The following is a 14,055-nucleotide window of genomic DNA, read 5'->3' as shown; positions in this document are numbered from 1 at the left end:
TGGTTTTGTCTTCCAAGGAGCTACCTTCCTTGTCACTTTTGGGGACTCAGAGAAGCCTGAGACCATGGTTTGTCGTCTTTCCAGCAACCAGAGGTAAGAGTAGATGTCGCACCAGCACTGGCCAGTGTTGTCATAAGCTTTGGGCCTCCGTCTTATGACTGTCCTTTTTTTTGTTACAGATGCTTGATTCTGGATGGAGACAGCCATCATGAAATCGAGATTGCACATGTCTGTACTGTCCAGATTCTCACAGAAGGCTTCACTCCTGGAGGTACATGCCTTTCCTGAGCAGGAGGGAATGGTCTAGTACCTAGTGGGTAACAGGAGGTACTGCACTTGGTCCCAAGATGGTCGCCATGCTCTTCATTGGAGCTTGTGTTATGTCAGTAACTTTAGAACCCACCAGGTAAGTGGAGAGGAGATAATGAGGGGAGATTTGCCTGTTGTCCACAACTTCCTGTGACTTCGGTAATCTTACTCACTGTTAGACAACACTCCAGATGCACCGTCTGGGGTTCCAGACAAGGTCTGGTGGCTGATCTGGAGCCCGCGTGCTGGCCTGCTGCCATTGCCCCTCCTGCAGGCATCTGTGCAGCCTCGGTTCAGCTCCTTGGTGAGCTCAGTGATCTTAGCTCAGCCTGACTCCATTGGCTGAACTACGTATCGCACACTGTGAACCTGCAGATCTGACCTAATGCATCTTGCTTTTCATTTTCTGACTGACTCTTGGTTGTTTCTTCTTTGCACTGCCTGCCTACCTTCTTCAAGTAGAAAAAGACATTCACACTTACACCAGCCTCCTGGGGAGCCTGCCTGTCTCTGAAGGTCAGCCTTCGTCCTCCCTGGGTCACTCCTCCAGCATGCTGTGATGTCTGTTCTTCCTCTGGCCCCTTTGCTTCTATCTCTTGGGGTGGATTTTGAAACCTGGGTTCACTTCTTTTGATTAAGAGAGATACTAGGTTCAGTGTAAGAGCCTATAAAGCCCAAGTCAAAGTGTCCTGACAGAACAAAGGAAGTTTGCTCAGTTCTTTCCCAGGGAGATGTTCTGTAGGAGTTGACAGCTTCTGTCAGTGTGGGGTCTCCTTTGTTGATTGGGCACCAGATATATATATATATACACATACAGTGGACAGCAGCTGTCATCACTGTACCCAGTAGCTTACCTCACTCAGACACTGGCCTCCAGGGGGCCCTGCCCCTTAGCTCCTCCATCTCAGTCTCTAGAGGCCCGCTAATGGACTGCAGCAGGGAGGTACTTGAGGTGCATGGAGCAGTAAGCTGGCTGCAGATCCCCTAGTGCCAGACACTCACCTCCCCACTCTCTTCTAGGATGGCCTCACCCCCCGGGAGTCCAGAGGTCAGAAAATATGCATATATGTATGGGTACCGTGCACATGCCTAGTGCTGTTAGAGATCAGAACAATGGTTTAGATGCCCTAGAACTGGAGTTACCAATGGTTGTAAGCCATCATTTGTAGGCTGGGAACTGAACCTAGGACCTATGTAAAAACAGTAAGTGCTCTTAACTACAGAACCATCTCTCTAGCTACCATGGGAGTGTGTGGCTAAAATTTTCATGGCTCCACAAAGCACAAAACAGCCATGGCCGACAGTGGCTATGACCATGTTTCAGTATGTTCTTATTTACAAGGATTGGCGGTGCATCGCCCAGATAGAGGTTGTGCAACAGCTTAGGTGAGGCTGCTCGGCCAGGCCTTCAGGTGATCTTGAAGGTTTGAATTAGAGCCCAGAAAGCCTCTCTCTGGGCTCTAAAGCCATCCCCACCCTACCCCCAGCCAGAGGTTTTGCAGGTAAGGAAGTCAGGTCTCTTCCTGTGCATGCTCAGTCCACTGGCCAGTGGGACTCAGATTGCTTTGATTTTAGGATTAATGTCTGATTAAAGGTAGATTATTTCCTGAAAGAGTTTCCTTCTGGTCACCATATGAGGCCGCACAGTGGGTCTGACAGACCTGATTTCTTAAGCAGTTTATTCCTGAAGCAGAGCCTAAATTAAAGAGCAGCTGGTTATAGCCCAGAGGTGGAGCTGTGAATCTGCCTCTTGCTGCATCCAGGGGATGCCAAGAGTCCTGGAGGAATGGCACTGGCAGGGTAGTATGGCATTGCTCCTACATTGGCAGTCTGCTCAACTGCCAATTTGTAGGTGTGAAGCCAGATCGGATGTCACTATCTGCTTGGCTGATCTTCTGGTGGCCAGGCCATTCCTAAAGCAGTTTCTGTGCTTCCACTGCTATGCTCGAGTGTGTGTGTGTCTGCGTGCGTGGCTGCCTGCCATTTCTCTGAAGGTAGGAAGGAAGGAGCATGGCCTGGCAGTTTCTGGACTGTTAGGTACTAGAACTATGTCTCAGTGACATGGTACTGTTGGTTTATCCCACCCTGGGGATCACATGCTGAGTTTCTACCCCTTTTCCATTCTCTGTGCACATGGGGTCTCTGCATGTCTAACAAGGCCGCTTTCTGAGCAGCACACAGGGCATTAAGATCCCCACATGACAACTCATGTCCCTCCTCCAGCAGGCAGCACTCGAGCCGCAGGCATGCTCCTGCAGTACACAGTGCCAGGGGCAGAGACTGCAGCACAGCTGAGGCTGGCAGCTGGAGAGGATGCACATGGCAGCAAGAGGCAGGCAGCAGCGTGGCTGGCAGCCATGCACAAGGTACGGCAGGGTGGGGAGGCTGAGCTCCTAGACAAGTGTGTTTACCCAAAGACTGCCGCATGTCTGGGGTGCTCCTGCCTGCTCAAAGGCACACAGGCACAGAACCAACCATGCTTTATGGTATTCCACAGGCTACCAAGCTCCTCTATGAATCTCGAGACCAGTAACTGCAAGGGAACTGAGCTCCGAGCATGTCGGGTTACAAAGTCCAAGCTGCTTGCCCTTGCCTGTGCACTCAGGGTTCTGCCCTGTGTGTGCCTGGAAATGTAATTCAAGTGTCTGGAAGCAGAACATTCACTTACCTAGTGCAATATGTACACTGCTGATAATGCTTTAAAGAGCTCTTGTAGCATGTGGTTGGTACTGCAGTAGGGTTGGGAGAAGCTGCACGACAGTGCTGCTAAAGCTGGTTTAGTGTAACCATGTTTCTGTAAACTTCCAGGTTCAGTAGAGATTTTTGGCCCTGTTCCCACACAAACAAGTTCGGTGGTGACCACTCAGGCCCCTGGTTTAGCATTGGGCCCTTCCTTTCTCAATAGCCCACTCACAATGCCTTAGCCTGTTTCTGTTCACTCTGTCACTAACCAGGGTGATGAACAGTCCTTTTGCTATGTCTCTAAGGGGAAGGTATCAGCTTTCTGTTTTCTACTTTCACTTACTATTTCACTTTATTAAATTGACTGTACAGTAATTTGTATATAAAGTGTATGATTAAAACTTATTTTGAAAATACATAGCAGGCTCTGGCCTCACTCTGTGCAGCTGTCCTGTATCCAGAACACAAGACTCAAAGCCAGGGGTGAGACAGCAGTTTATTGTGCATGTCACACAGCATCGGTGGTGTTGGGATGGCACAGGCTGCTCATAGGCCATCACTTTCGGCGCCACCCCGTGCGATCAACACTTGGCGGCTGACCACAGCACTGCTCCCAGAGCCTACACAGCTTTACACGTAGTTATGCACAAGACTCACAGAAAAATAAAGCCTAAGGGCTTGTGTTTCGATGAAAAGAAACATTGCCAACACAGTTCTGGTAGGTTCCAATGGCCTGGTTGAAAAATAATCCTGGTGTATAAAAAGCCGGTCTACAGAGTTCAAGCCCCAGAGCACAGAGCTCTTACCCTGCTTGGAATGCAGCCACAGTGACACAGTGACAGCATCCCAGTCTGCCAGGTGGCCTTCCTGAACTGAATTCTTAGCTATTCAGAATAGAAGGAGCTTATGCCAAGGGGAGAATAAAAATGACGCCACACAGCTAAAGCTGTCGGAAGTGCAGCCACGGCATAACGTCATCAGGAACTAAACAGAGCAGTGTCCAAATGGGCTCACTTGGTAGTGAAAGGAAAGACAATTTTGTGAGAGGCAATGTGAGAAAGGATGATGGTTTGAGACTTTCCAAGAAGGGGTAGCCAAAGCCACCTGGTAGCAGCTTGCTCTTGCTGAAGGTCTGAGACAGTTAACATGAGGAGGGAGGGGCCTTTGGGCCAAGTCAGAGCCTTTGTCTTCATTGGCAATAGTCAGGGTTCATAGTCATGACTTCTTACTGGCAAAAGGGCTGGATGGTTTTGGAAGCTGGGTATTTACTTGGATTTACAGTAATTGGCAAAAATGCAGTCCTCTGTAGGCAAAAGTACTACTTCTCCCAGTTACTGCACACTGGAGAAGGTCTCACCTGGGAAGTTGGGATTCACATTGTGGATACTGTCTGCTAAAGTGAGCACCATGAGACCATCCTAGCTTCAGTTTTTCCAGGGCAGCTGGAATCTTCTCGAGTTGCTCCTTGGAGCAAATCAGACTGGTACTCCATGGGGTTCAGGCAAGTGTTCGCTGCCGGGGCTTGATCCGTGGATACAACTGGGAAGCAATGGACAAGAGTTAGGGCAAAGATGACTGAGAGGATTTGGCCTCTAGGTTCCTCTCCTGTCACTTCAGCATTATCTCCAAAACGTGCTTGCTCAGACCTAACCTCAGCTGTCACCTCCACTAAGACCCAAGGATCCTGTTCATACTTTTATCACACCTGAAAACCTGTCACTGTCCCCAGGATCCCTCAGGTGTAGCACCCATGGTTACCCCATGTTTTGGCATCTGGCAGGTTCAAGATATCTGGGAAGGTTTGTCAGGGAGCATCTGCCAGGCTTGTCACAACACTTAGAGTAGAGGCAACCTCTCTGTTAAAGCACATTATGAATGCAGCATAGTCGACAACCGTGACCCACACCTCTCCATTTCTTTACTGGCTTCCCTTTGGAGCAGTCAGGTCTTTATCCAAGGCTGGCAGTTACATTTACATTCTTCTGCCTTCCAAGTGCTATGCTTACAGAGGGCGGGGACTGGCTCAGTGGTAGAGCACTGCTCAGAGATCCTGGGTTCAGTTATCAGTTCAGGAGAGGGAAGAGTTACAAAACTACCAAAGCACAACAGCAGCAGCAGCAAAGCGAAAGCAACCAGCAGTAGGATCAGTGTGTACTACCACCCCAGGCTCTGGAGCATTCCGGATGAGGGAGAACTACATGGGTGGCTTAGTACTTGCCAAAGTTCGGCATGAGCTGAGCGGACTGAAGTGATCCTGATGGTCTTTAAACCGCCACGTGCTCTCCAGTATGTGACAAAGCCACACAACTCTAGGACTTGCCCATATACAAAGCAGGCTGTTGGGGCTTGGAGAAAAGTGTTCTGTTCTACCTTGATGTCAGCAGAACTGAACCCCATGCTATGAGTGTCTTTGTGACTTTTGTATGGGTCAAGGCCAGAAGACTTCCAGTATCAAATCCGAGTGTGCTGAGTGCTTACCCCCAGCAAGTTTTTGGGCACATAGCCCTCCCGGTCCCCAAGACGAGCCCACCACCACTCGGTCTCGTTTTCATCTTTGCGCCTCAGGATGGTGATAGCATCCCCTTCATGGAAGGACAGCTCATCGTTGTTCTGGGCCTCGTAGTCCCACAAAGCATACACTGTGCCTTTGTTCATCACTCCCAGCTTCTCTTGTACCCCTGGAACCAGAAAGGGATACAGGTTTTAGCAGAGGGTGGCCAGCAGAGATAAAGGTGAAACAAAACTTACACTAAGAACCAACTTTGGGCAACCATCAGATAGGAGCAGTGACCACCGCGTAGCAGCGCGGCAGCTGCACATGGAGCGTTGCACCTTGGGTGTTGTAACATCACACGGGGGCTTGTGTGACTTTCTCCCTTACCAGCCTATGTGACTGCAGCCTCCTTTCCACGTGGGCTGGGCTTGACAGGGTGTGCCTGTCCAGTTTTAATATCCAAGAACTTTGTTGCCTGCTGCCGTTGTGGGAGTTTAGAGTTCAGTACAGACTAGAGCCTGGCTGTCAACACTTGTACCATCAGGCCAAATACAGTAATTTCTCAAGTTGTATGCTGTACAAGTGACACTGCCTGCTTAACAGAGGACATGGTTGAGCTCTCCATTTTTGACCCCAACTATAGCAACTTAATTAGGACATGCCTTTACTCGCCAGATGTTTGAGGTGTGTAGGTGACCCAAGCCAGCCCACAGGTGGAGCAGCCCTGCTTCAGCTCATGTACCCAGCAGCAAGTGTGTGGTCCAGTGGCTGCCTGATGAGCCCACTCCTGTGACCCTACTTACCAAACAGCATCCAGGCCATTCTCCCTCTATAGCAGCGGGAACAGAATCCCAGTGTGATTTGTTTTTTTCATTAAAGCAGACTCTCACCATGGAGGCCAGGTTGGCCTGCAGCCTCCTAAGCTTTCCAAGTGCTGTGGGTTTGTACCACCCAGGTACAAATGGACCTTTGCAATGCTTTGAGGGTGAGCATAAAGGCAGTGAGCCCTTGAGCATGATCCACTGAGCCAGACTCTAGCCCAGCGTACAGGACACAGTGCTGACTGGCCAGGGGAGGCAGCTGAGGCCCACTGAGCCTCCACACATACCATATAGGAACTGAGAACACTGGATGTAGCCCTCTTCCATCTCTTCACACTTGTCTGCAGCAGTCTCAATGTCACTGATGGTAGAAGCAAAGATGGCGGCTCCGCTTTCTACTAGCTGCTTGCAGAGGTGAACACTGTTGCAAGAGGCAGCACAATGTAGTGGTGTCCTAGAACCAGAGGGGAAACGGAGTCAGGAACCACCCAGGGCTACCTGGCTGCTGTGTGACACAAACCTCCAAGAATCCTGAAAGTGTCATAGCTTTGTGCCAGGCAAATTTCTAGGTATTTTGTTAATTTTATGTGTACGGCCGTTCTGCATGCATGCATGTATGTGCATTAGTGTGCAAAGGCCAGAAGGAGGGTGTCAGTGGATTTCCTGGGACTAGATTACAGATGGTTATGAACTGTCATGTGGGTACCGGGAAGCAAGTACTGGGTCCTCTGGAAGATCACCCAACGACACATCTCTGGAGCCCCAAAGTTCTACTTGGTTTTTTGTTTGTTTGGTTTTTGAGACACTTTCTCTGTGTGGCCCTGGCTATCTTGGAACTTGCTCTGTAGACCAGGCTGGCCTTTAACTCAAAAGATGCTCCTGCCTCCCGGGTGCTGGGATTAAAGGGGTGCACTCCCACATGCTTCCACAGTTCTACTTTTTAAAGTTTTGGTTCAAGCAGATTACTTAAGACTGTGTAAATCAAGAAATGGGCTTTAACAACAGATGCTCGCTGCATAGCAGTATCAACATACATAAAACATTTAAAGATACATTTATTTATAGACAACTAAGCTGGTAATCGTGTATGAATGTCCCTGTGCAGGCACATGTAGAGACAAAGGATGACACTGGGGTGTTTTCTTCAATTGCTTTCTCATTTTTTTTTTTTTTTTAGTATTACTGGATTTTGTTTTTTTCTCATTATTTATTTACTTCACAACCCAATATCAGTTTCCCCCTCCTCCCAGTCTCCCGCTCACACAGCTCCTCCCCCCATCCCCTTCTCTTTTGAGAAGGGGGAGCCTCTCCACCTGGGTTTCACCCTACCCTGGCACAGCAAATCGCTGCAGGTATTTTTCACTTTCTATAGGATGCATGTATTTCATATGGAATGTTTGAAAACAGTACAAACAATTGCAGCCCTAATCAGGGCTACGAAACACAGACAGCACAGCCGTAACAGGGAGAAAAGGATGCAGGCGGCACAGTGCTGCAGGCGGCACAGTGCTGCAGACGGCTTAGACAGCACAGCCGTAACAGGGAGAAAAGGATGCAGGCGGCACAGTGCTGCAGACGGCTTAGACAGCACAGCCGTAACAGGGAGAAAAGGATGCAGGCGGCACAGTGCTGCAGACGGCTTAGACAGCACAGCCGTAACAGGGAGAAAAGGATGCAGGCGGCACAGTGCTGCAGACGGCTTTTCTGGGAATGAACGAGGGGTATTCTTCCTCTATGATTCTTAATTTTCTGAGGCTTGAATCCTCTCTTTTTGTAAGGTACGGAGTGAGTCTCTGGGCCTTTCCATCCCCACACCCATGGGCTCTCACCATCCATCACTGTCTGCAGCGTTCACATTGACACCAAAGTCCAGCAGAAACTTCACGATATGGTGGTGGCCAGCACAGACAGCATTGTGTAGAGGGGTGATCCCTTCATCATTGGGTTTGCTAGGGTCTTCCACCTAGGACACAGAGCATGTGAAAGCCCGCCCTTCCAACTCCCAGCAGTACACACAGGAGGATGGCTCACCTCATAGATGATCCTCTGCACTAGATCAAACTCTCCTTCTAGAGAAGCATCCAGAAGCAGGGCTAGGGGGTTGAAGCGCACTCTCAGTCCATGCCCTGTCCGCTCAGAGTTAGGCTTCTTCAGGTTGGTCCGTTTGCCCTGTAGGTAGGTGGAAGCAGTTCAGTATCAGGTGACCTACCCTAGTCCAAGACCAACCCAAGACCCTGATGTGGGAAGGGGTGGCAGGAGTTCTCCAGGAGCAGCTCTGGTGGCTGCCTTAGGAGGGCCTGGCTATCAGCTGAGTGCAGTGGCTTCCTGAGGCTGCTAGCTACTCCTGGGAAGATTTGTGGAAGGGAGTATGGTGACAGCCACACTGCTGAACCAGATGTCTTCCCCAAGGGAGTCAGCTTATCCCTACTGCCATGCCCTTGGTGGTGGCTCAGGGATCCCAGTAAGAAAGACTTGTATGCATTCCCTGAGATGGTCCCAAGCCCTCTCTGCAGTGTCACTAGTGACTTCCTCAGGGAGGCTCCTTGCTTTTCTCCTTGTCTGTCATTCAGTGTCCATGGCATCTAGCTTACCAGAGTACCATGTGCTATGCTTTGGACTCTCCTGTGCCCACATCTAATCCTGCATGCCTGGCTTTGGGCTAGCAAGGATACCCACCGCAGATGCTGCTGGAGGAGGGACGACAGGGGAAAGAGGTGCTGGAGGGACTTGATCCTCCTCTGAAGGAGCCTCAGCCACAGGACTTGGGATCTGTTCTGTGGAGGGTACTGTGGCCACGTTGTTGTTATTGTCCTCAGCAGGGTCAGCAGTTTGATGAGTTGTTTGGGGACAAATGAGTTCCTCTGGCTCAGGGGAGGGTAACTCATTATCATTGGCATCTGAGGATGGGGCAAGCTCATCAGGAAGTGGGGCTGTGGGCCGGGGAGGGAAAGGCTCATCCAAGTTGCCATTGGCATTGGTGTTTCCATTGTCTACATCAGCTAAGGTGCCCACAAAGTCCTGGGAAGGGCTGGGCTGGTAGAAAGGGGTACCCTCCATGCCACCAGCCAGGGTGTTGAAGCGCTGATAAAGCAACTTCTGAATGTTGGGCCCTCCAGGGCCCTCGGGCTCTGTGATAGAGTTGCGTTTCTTCAGGGGTCTGGGTGCATTGGCCAGTTTCCTGCGGAGAGCTTCCAGGTCTGCATCACTCTGATAACGGAGTGGAGAGTGTACGATGGGTGTGAGCTTGGTGGGACTGAGCGGCCGTGGCAAGCTTTCCACCGTGCTGCCTTCTCCAGGTACACTGGGGCCTTCCTGTTCTGGCTCTTTCTCAGCACATTCTGAAGGTGGCTGAGGCTGTGTCGTGCCTGGACCCAGTGGCCCATGAAGAAACGGTAGGGGCGATGGAGATGCTGACCCTGATGGTAGGACAGGCTTACCATACACTAGAGGAGAAACAGGACAGAACAGGTTCACCCTGGCTGCTGTAACACGACCCCCTCCCTGCACTGACGGGATGACCAGGAAGCTACTGTTGCCGCTAGGTTCTGACTTCTGAATCCTCAGCAAAGCTTTTCCAAGACCTCCACTCGCCCCTTTTGACTGGATTTTATGTTTGATTCCAAAAGGGGCTCTTTCAAAAGAAAAGGTTGTCAACCTGAGTTTTCCCATTCTGATAAAGTCTGTTGTTTTCTAGCCAAGGAAAATGCCAAACCCACTACATCTGCATTCATGCCTAGGACTGACTCAGGCAACATGGAGAGAGATACTTACCTCTTTGGAACAGGACACATTTGATCTGTGGCCCAAGAGCTTCTCCCAAGGTCAGAACCATGCCCACAGACCACACTACTTGAGAGGTCCTTGACAGGTAACGCACTCAGAAACTGAATTACAAGTATGGATGCTGCAGCCCTGACCTGGCCCACAGAACCTTCCAGCTACAATGGGAATCTCTTGGACCTCATGAGGTCCATAGAGCCATGCTGGATCTTCTCATTTGCCTTCCTAGAAAGTCCCTGTTCAAAGACCCACTGCAGGGTGTCCTTCCTGGCAGCTCCTCACCCTGCCCATGCCCAGGATGCTTACTTAGCAATGGCCAGCAGGTCCACCCCAGTCACTGGGTAACTAATGGCACAAGTTACTGAAGCAGGAGGAATGGAAATCCCAGAAGTGTTATCCTGGGTGACAGATTTACTACTGAGTGATATGCCAACACCCAGCAGGAAGTCAAGGCGTGACTCACCTGCAAAATGATTCTGCATTTTGTGTCTTATTTCATCCTAAACTGACATACTATATTTTAGGTAAGAATTATGTTTGATCCTAAGTAGCATGCAATGGACCTTCCATTTCAGAGAGAGTGTACAGCCAGCATACCTGCTTTAACTGACTTATTTAAGGTGCCATGTGCTGGTGGCTGGTAATTCTTAGGTGGTGTGGCTTGCTGGAGGTACATGGAATATATAGAACTTGAATTTACTGTCTGAGGTCCTTTCCTGGGAGACTGTGGCCTTGACCCTTTATCAGCCAGAAAAGGCCTAATGGCCACTGTGAGTGGAAGCTCAGGTTTTCCATCTCCAGTTGGAAACGCAGGTGGCCCCGCTGGTGGGTATGTGGGACTTGGTGGCACTGAGATCCTCTGCTGAATCTGCTGTGAGGAGCCAGGCTGGGGAGCGTTGCCTGCTGGGGGCAGCGGGGCGGGTTTCTGCCGACTTGGTGGGCCTGCACCAGGTCTGGGCAAGCTTCCTTCTTTCCTCCTCTCCAGAGAGCTTGTTGATCCTGGGCCCAGGGGCCCAGGACTTGGATATGTCCCATAACTTGGGGGCAGTGGCTTGCCTACACCAGGTATAGGAGGTGGCCCTTTGCCAATCTCGATGCCCTAAATTTAGAAGTTAAGAAAAAAACAGAAAGTTACTTTTTGGAAGGTTAAAACACACTTCTTTCCATTTATAACAGCACACAGTACAATTTGTAAGCCTTCAAAGGACACAGGACACACTATCAAGCTCACTATCTGTCTAAATTGAGCCTTCTCAGGCACCTAAGGGCCAGTGGCTCTCTAAAATTTGGGGTATAAAGTGGACACCAACAGGACTAACTTGACTTCATGGTTCACACCCTTGAGCTGAAGATCAGAACACAAGGGAAACTCCCTGGGGCTCTGTGATTAAAGCCAGATAACCTACCAGTTTTTCTGTAGCTCCCAGTGCTGACAAAGGCAAAGGCTGGCTTGAGATGGCACCTTGCTTTAGGGTCCCCTCCATGCCCGAGTCCTTCCAGTCTCCACCAGTCATCTGAGTTGACTTCACTGAAGCAGAATTCTGCTTTAATGTTGGCCAGTTTCCATCATTAGCTTGAAAGTAGCATAGAATTTAAATAAAAACAAAAAAAAAAGTCTTGAAATTAGTCGAGGCAGAAACAAAGACTGTGCAGGGACTTCCAACACCTGCGTGATTACTAGTTTGCTCAAAAGCCCACAGACCCTTGCCTAAAGCTCGAGGAGTGATCCTGGCTACTGTGGCCAGCACTCACCAACTGGAATAGCCTCAGCACAGACCACAGCAAGCACTTACCCATCAGGCACCATTTATAAACAATCACATACAGCCACAGGAGAAGACTTATCATTTGACCTCATAATAGATTTGATTTGTATGATTTCCATTATTAAAATAAAATTTCTCCTTTAGTGTGAGGAGTTCTTCCTCTGTAAAAGTCCGTGACTGAGCACAAGAGGCAGTCAGTCCCAGTTCTTTCTGACTGGGTAGCAGCAGAAGCAGCAGCTAACATTTTGTTGCAATGATTAGGAGGCCAGTCCTCACCTGCAAGTTCCCAGGAAGGCCACAGAAAGGTGTTTATTATAGAGCATTTTCCAAACTGAAAAGGAGTCCACACAAGTTGACCTGAAACTGTGGGTCAGCCGTATGTCCTGCCTTTGGCCTCTGCCTCTCTGACAGACACAGGTGTGGGCTGTCAAACTTCCAGTCCCACGAAGCTAGGTGTGAGCATGAACAGCGCAGATGCAGAGAACTGGGCAGCAGAACAAAAGTCATCTGCCATAACTGCTCTCAGGCCTAAGTGTAAGCTGCTCCAGAACGTTCTGCCAGGCCTGTGGGACAGTGGCATGCACTGTAGGGACAAGCTGTTCGGATGCTCTGGCTGCTCTGTGCCATTCACTGACGACAGTGCGAGCCCAACACAAACTATCATTCTGCTTCCGTCTGTCCGCCTCCTCTGATGAATGTGTGAACTTTCCCTCCCTTCTGGTGAGTGGCTGGGAGTGTGGGCTACATGAAGCTCACCAGAGGCACCCAGGGGAAAACTCAGCTTACTGGCTGGAGATCTGTGGTGTGAGCAGGCAGGCTGAGATGGGATTTTCTGCTCTTGGGGTCATGGGAATTGACATGGCTGCTCACTGGCTTCAGAAACCCCACAGCAATGAAGTTTTATGGGAAGCAGCCATGAGAAGATTAAGAAACTTTTTTTCACCAGGATGAGGTAGATGTTAAAAGGAGCCACTTATTTGTATTGAAAATCAAAGGACCTTCAATTATCATGAGAAATAGGCTTCATAATTAACTCAGAAAATCTCCACTCTCTTTTCTGATGTAAGGTTTCTCTATGTAGCTCAGGCTGGTCTAGAACTTTGAATCCTTCTGCTTCGGCCTCCTAATGTGGGCCACAATGCCCAGCAGTTCATCTTAATTTCTTGAGAAATAAGCAGCTTTCCTTTGCCGCACGAATCTCTAACACAATCCTTTCCATGCCAACATCTATCACTCGGTGACCAACCATGTCTGAATGACCATGTAGGGGCCATACCCCCAACTCCACAACTGGGCTGGAAGGGCAGGTGTATCAGCCCAGTATTGCCTTCAAGTGCAGGGGTAATTAACAGTCCTTTGTCAGTTTGGAAAAACGAATGATTGTTGATTCAGTCTGTTATAGATCAAAAGTGCCCCACTAATGCTGTTAGGTGACATACAGTTTACAAGAGGGCTTTCAGAGTTCCCTGAGGAGCCGCAATGAGGCCCGACGTCCAGGTCTGACACTGTCCATGTGCTGGTCCCTCTGCATCTACTGTAGCCATCTAGGTAACAGAACCAGGAGAGCCAACATGGATCACAGTAACCCTGAGGAGAATTCCTCATCCAACTCCACAGTTGGGATCCTGCCCCAGCTTGTGTTCAGACAGGAAAACTGTAAGAGGTTTTTTCAGCTAGGAAGGAAGGAAGGAAGGAAGGAAGGAAGGAAGGAAGGAAGGAAATAAATGGCATCTCTGGCAGCCTTCTGAGGCTACACAGCACTTTAGAGACTGGGAAATAGGTGGCATTCTCAGCTTGGGTTTGTGTTGGTGTTGTTTTGTTTTGGTTTTTTTTTTTTTTTTTTTTTTTGGTTTCTCTGTGCAGCTCTGGCTGTCCTGGAACTAGCTCTGTAGACCAGGCTGGCTTTGAACTCAGAGATCTGCCTGCCTCTGCCTTGCTGCCCACTTGCCCACTGATTCAACAGAGCAGGAAATAGCTATGCTAATTTTTTTTTTTTTGCCATGAAACATTTCCATGGATAAAGGAGTCAGTCACCCTCCCCAGTGAACACCGCAGTGAGGGATCATACTCAGCATGGAACCTATCTGATACATGGTCATAGACAGTGGGTTCTGGCCCACAAGGGAAACCTCCTTTACTGGAGTCAGGAGCCAGATGGCAGAAGAAGCTATGCCAAGCAACAGGAAGCAGCAACAATGCCTGA

General features: G+C 49.6%; 2 protein-coding genes across 10 annotated transcripts in view; one reads left to right on the top strand and one right to left on the bottom strand.

Moving 5' to 3' along the window:
• The window catches only part of Zfyve21 (zinc finger FYVE-type containing 21), a 42,375-nt gene that overhangs the window by 12,001 nt on the left and 16,319 nt on the right, over positions 1-14,055 (top strand). The window contains exons 4-8 of one of the 7 annotated variants that reach the window (XM_076921071.1): positions 18-93; positions 180-271; positions 772-825; positions 2,536-2,675; positions 2,807-3,409. In XM_076921071.1, the coding sequence (XP_076777186.1) occupies positions 18-93; positions 180-271; positions 772-825; positions 2,536-2,675; positions 2,807-2,842 (398 nt within the window). In that variant the 3' untranslated portion in view covers positions 2,843-3,409. Of the gene's footprint in view, positions 1-17; positions 94-179; positions 272-768; positions 826-2,532; positions 2,676-2,806; positions 3,410-14,055 lie in introns of those variants that run through there. The other 6 variants (XM_076921069.1, XM_076921070.1, XM_076921068.1 and 3 more) reach the window with 6 other exon arrangements.
• Positions 3,470-14,055, bottom strand: part of Ppp1r13b (protein phosphatase 1 regulatory subunit 13B) — a 74,842-nt gene continuing 64,256 nt past the window's right edge. For 2 of the 3 annotated variants that reach the window (XM_076921034.1, XM_076921036.1), the window contains 9 exons: positions 13,292-13,396; positions 11,493-11,659; positions 10,684-11,185; positions 8,983-9,749; positions 8,338-8,475; positions 8,136-8,269; positions 6,594-6,760; positions 5,470-5,669; positions 3,470-4,530 (listed from right to left, as the gene is read on the bottom strand). In XM_076921034.1, the coding sequence (XP_076777149.1) occupies positions 4,489-4,530; positions 5,470-5,669; positions 6,594-6,760; positions 8,136-8,269; positions 8,338-8,475; positions 8,983-9,749; positions 10,684-11,185; positions 11,493-11,659; positions 13,292-13,396 (2,222 nt within the window). In that variant the 3' untranslated portion in view covers positions 3,470-4,488. The remainder of the gene's footprint in view (positions 4,531-5,469; positions 5,670-6,593; positions 6,761-8,135; positions 8,270-8,337; positions 8,476-8,982; positions 9,750-10,683; positions 11,186-11,492; positions 11,660-13,291; positions 13,397-14,055) is intronic. The other variant, XM_076921035.1, reaches the window with a different exon arrangement.

Source organism: Arvicanthis niloticus, chromosome 23 (assembly GCF_011762505.2).
Source record: "Arvicanthis niloticus isolate mArvNil1 chromosome 23, mArvNil1.pat.X, whole genome shotgun sequence".
Taxonomy (NCBI): domain Eukaryota; kingdom Metazoa; phylum Chordata; class Mammalia; order Rodentia; family Muridae; genus Arvicanthis; species Arvicanthis niloticus.
This window is presented reverse-complemented; position numbering and strand designations above follow the sequence as displayed.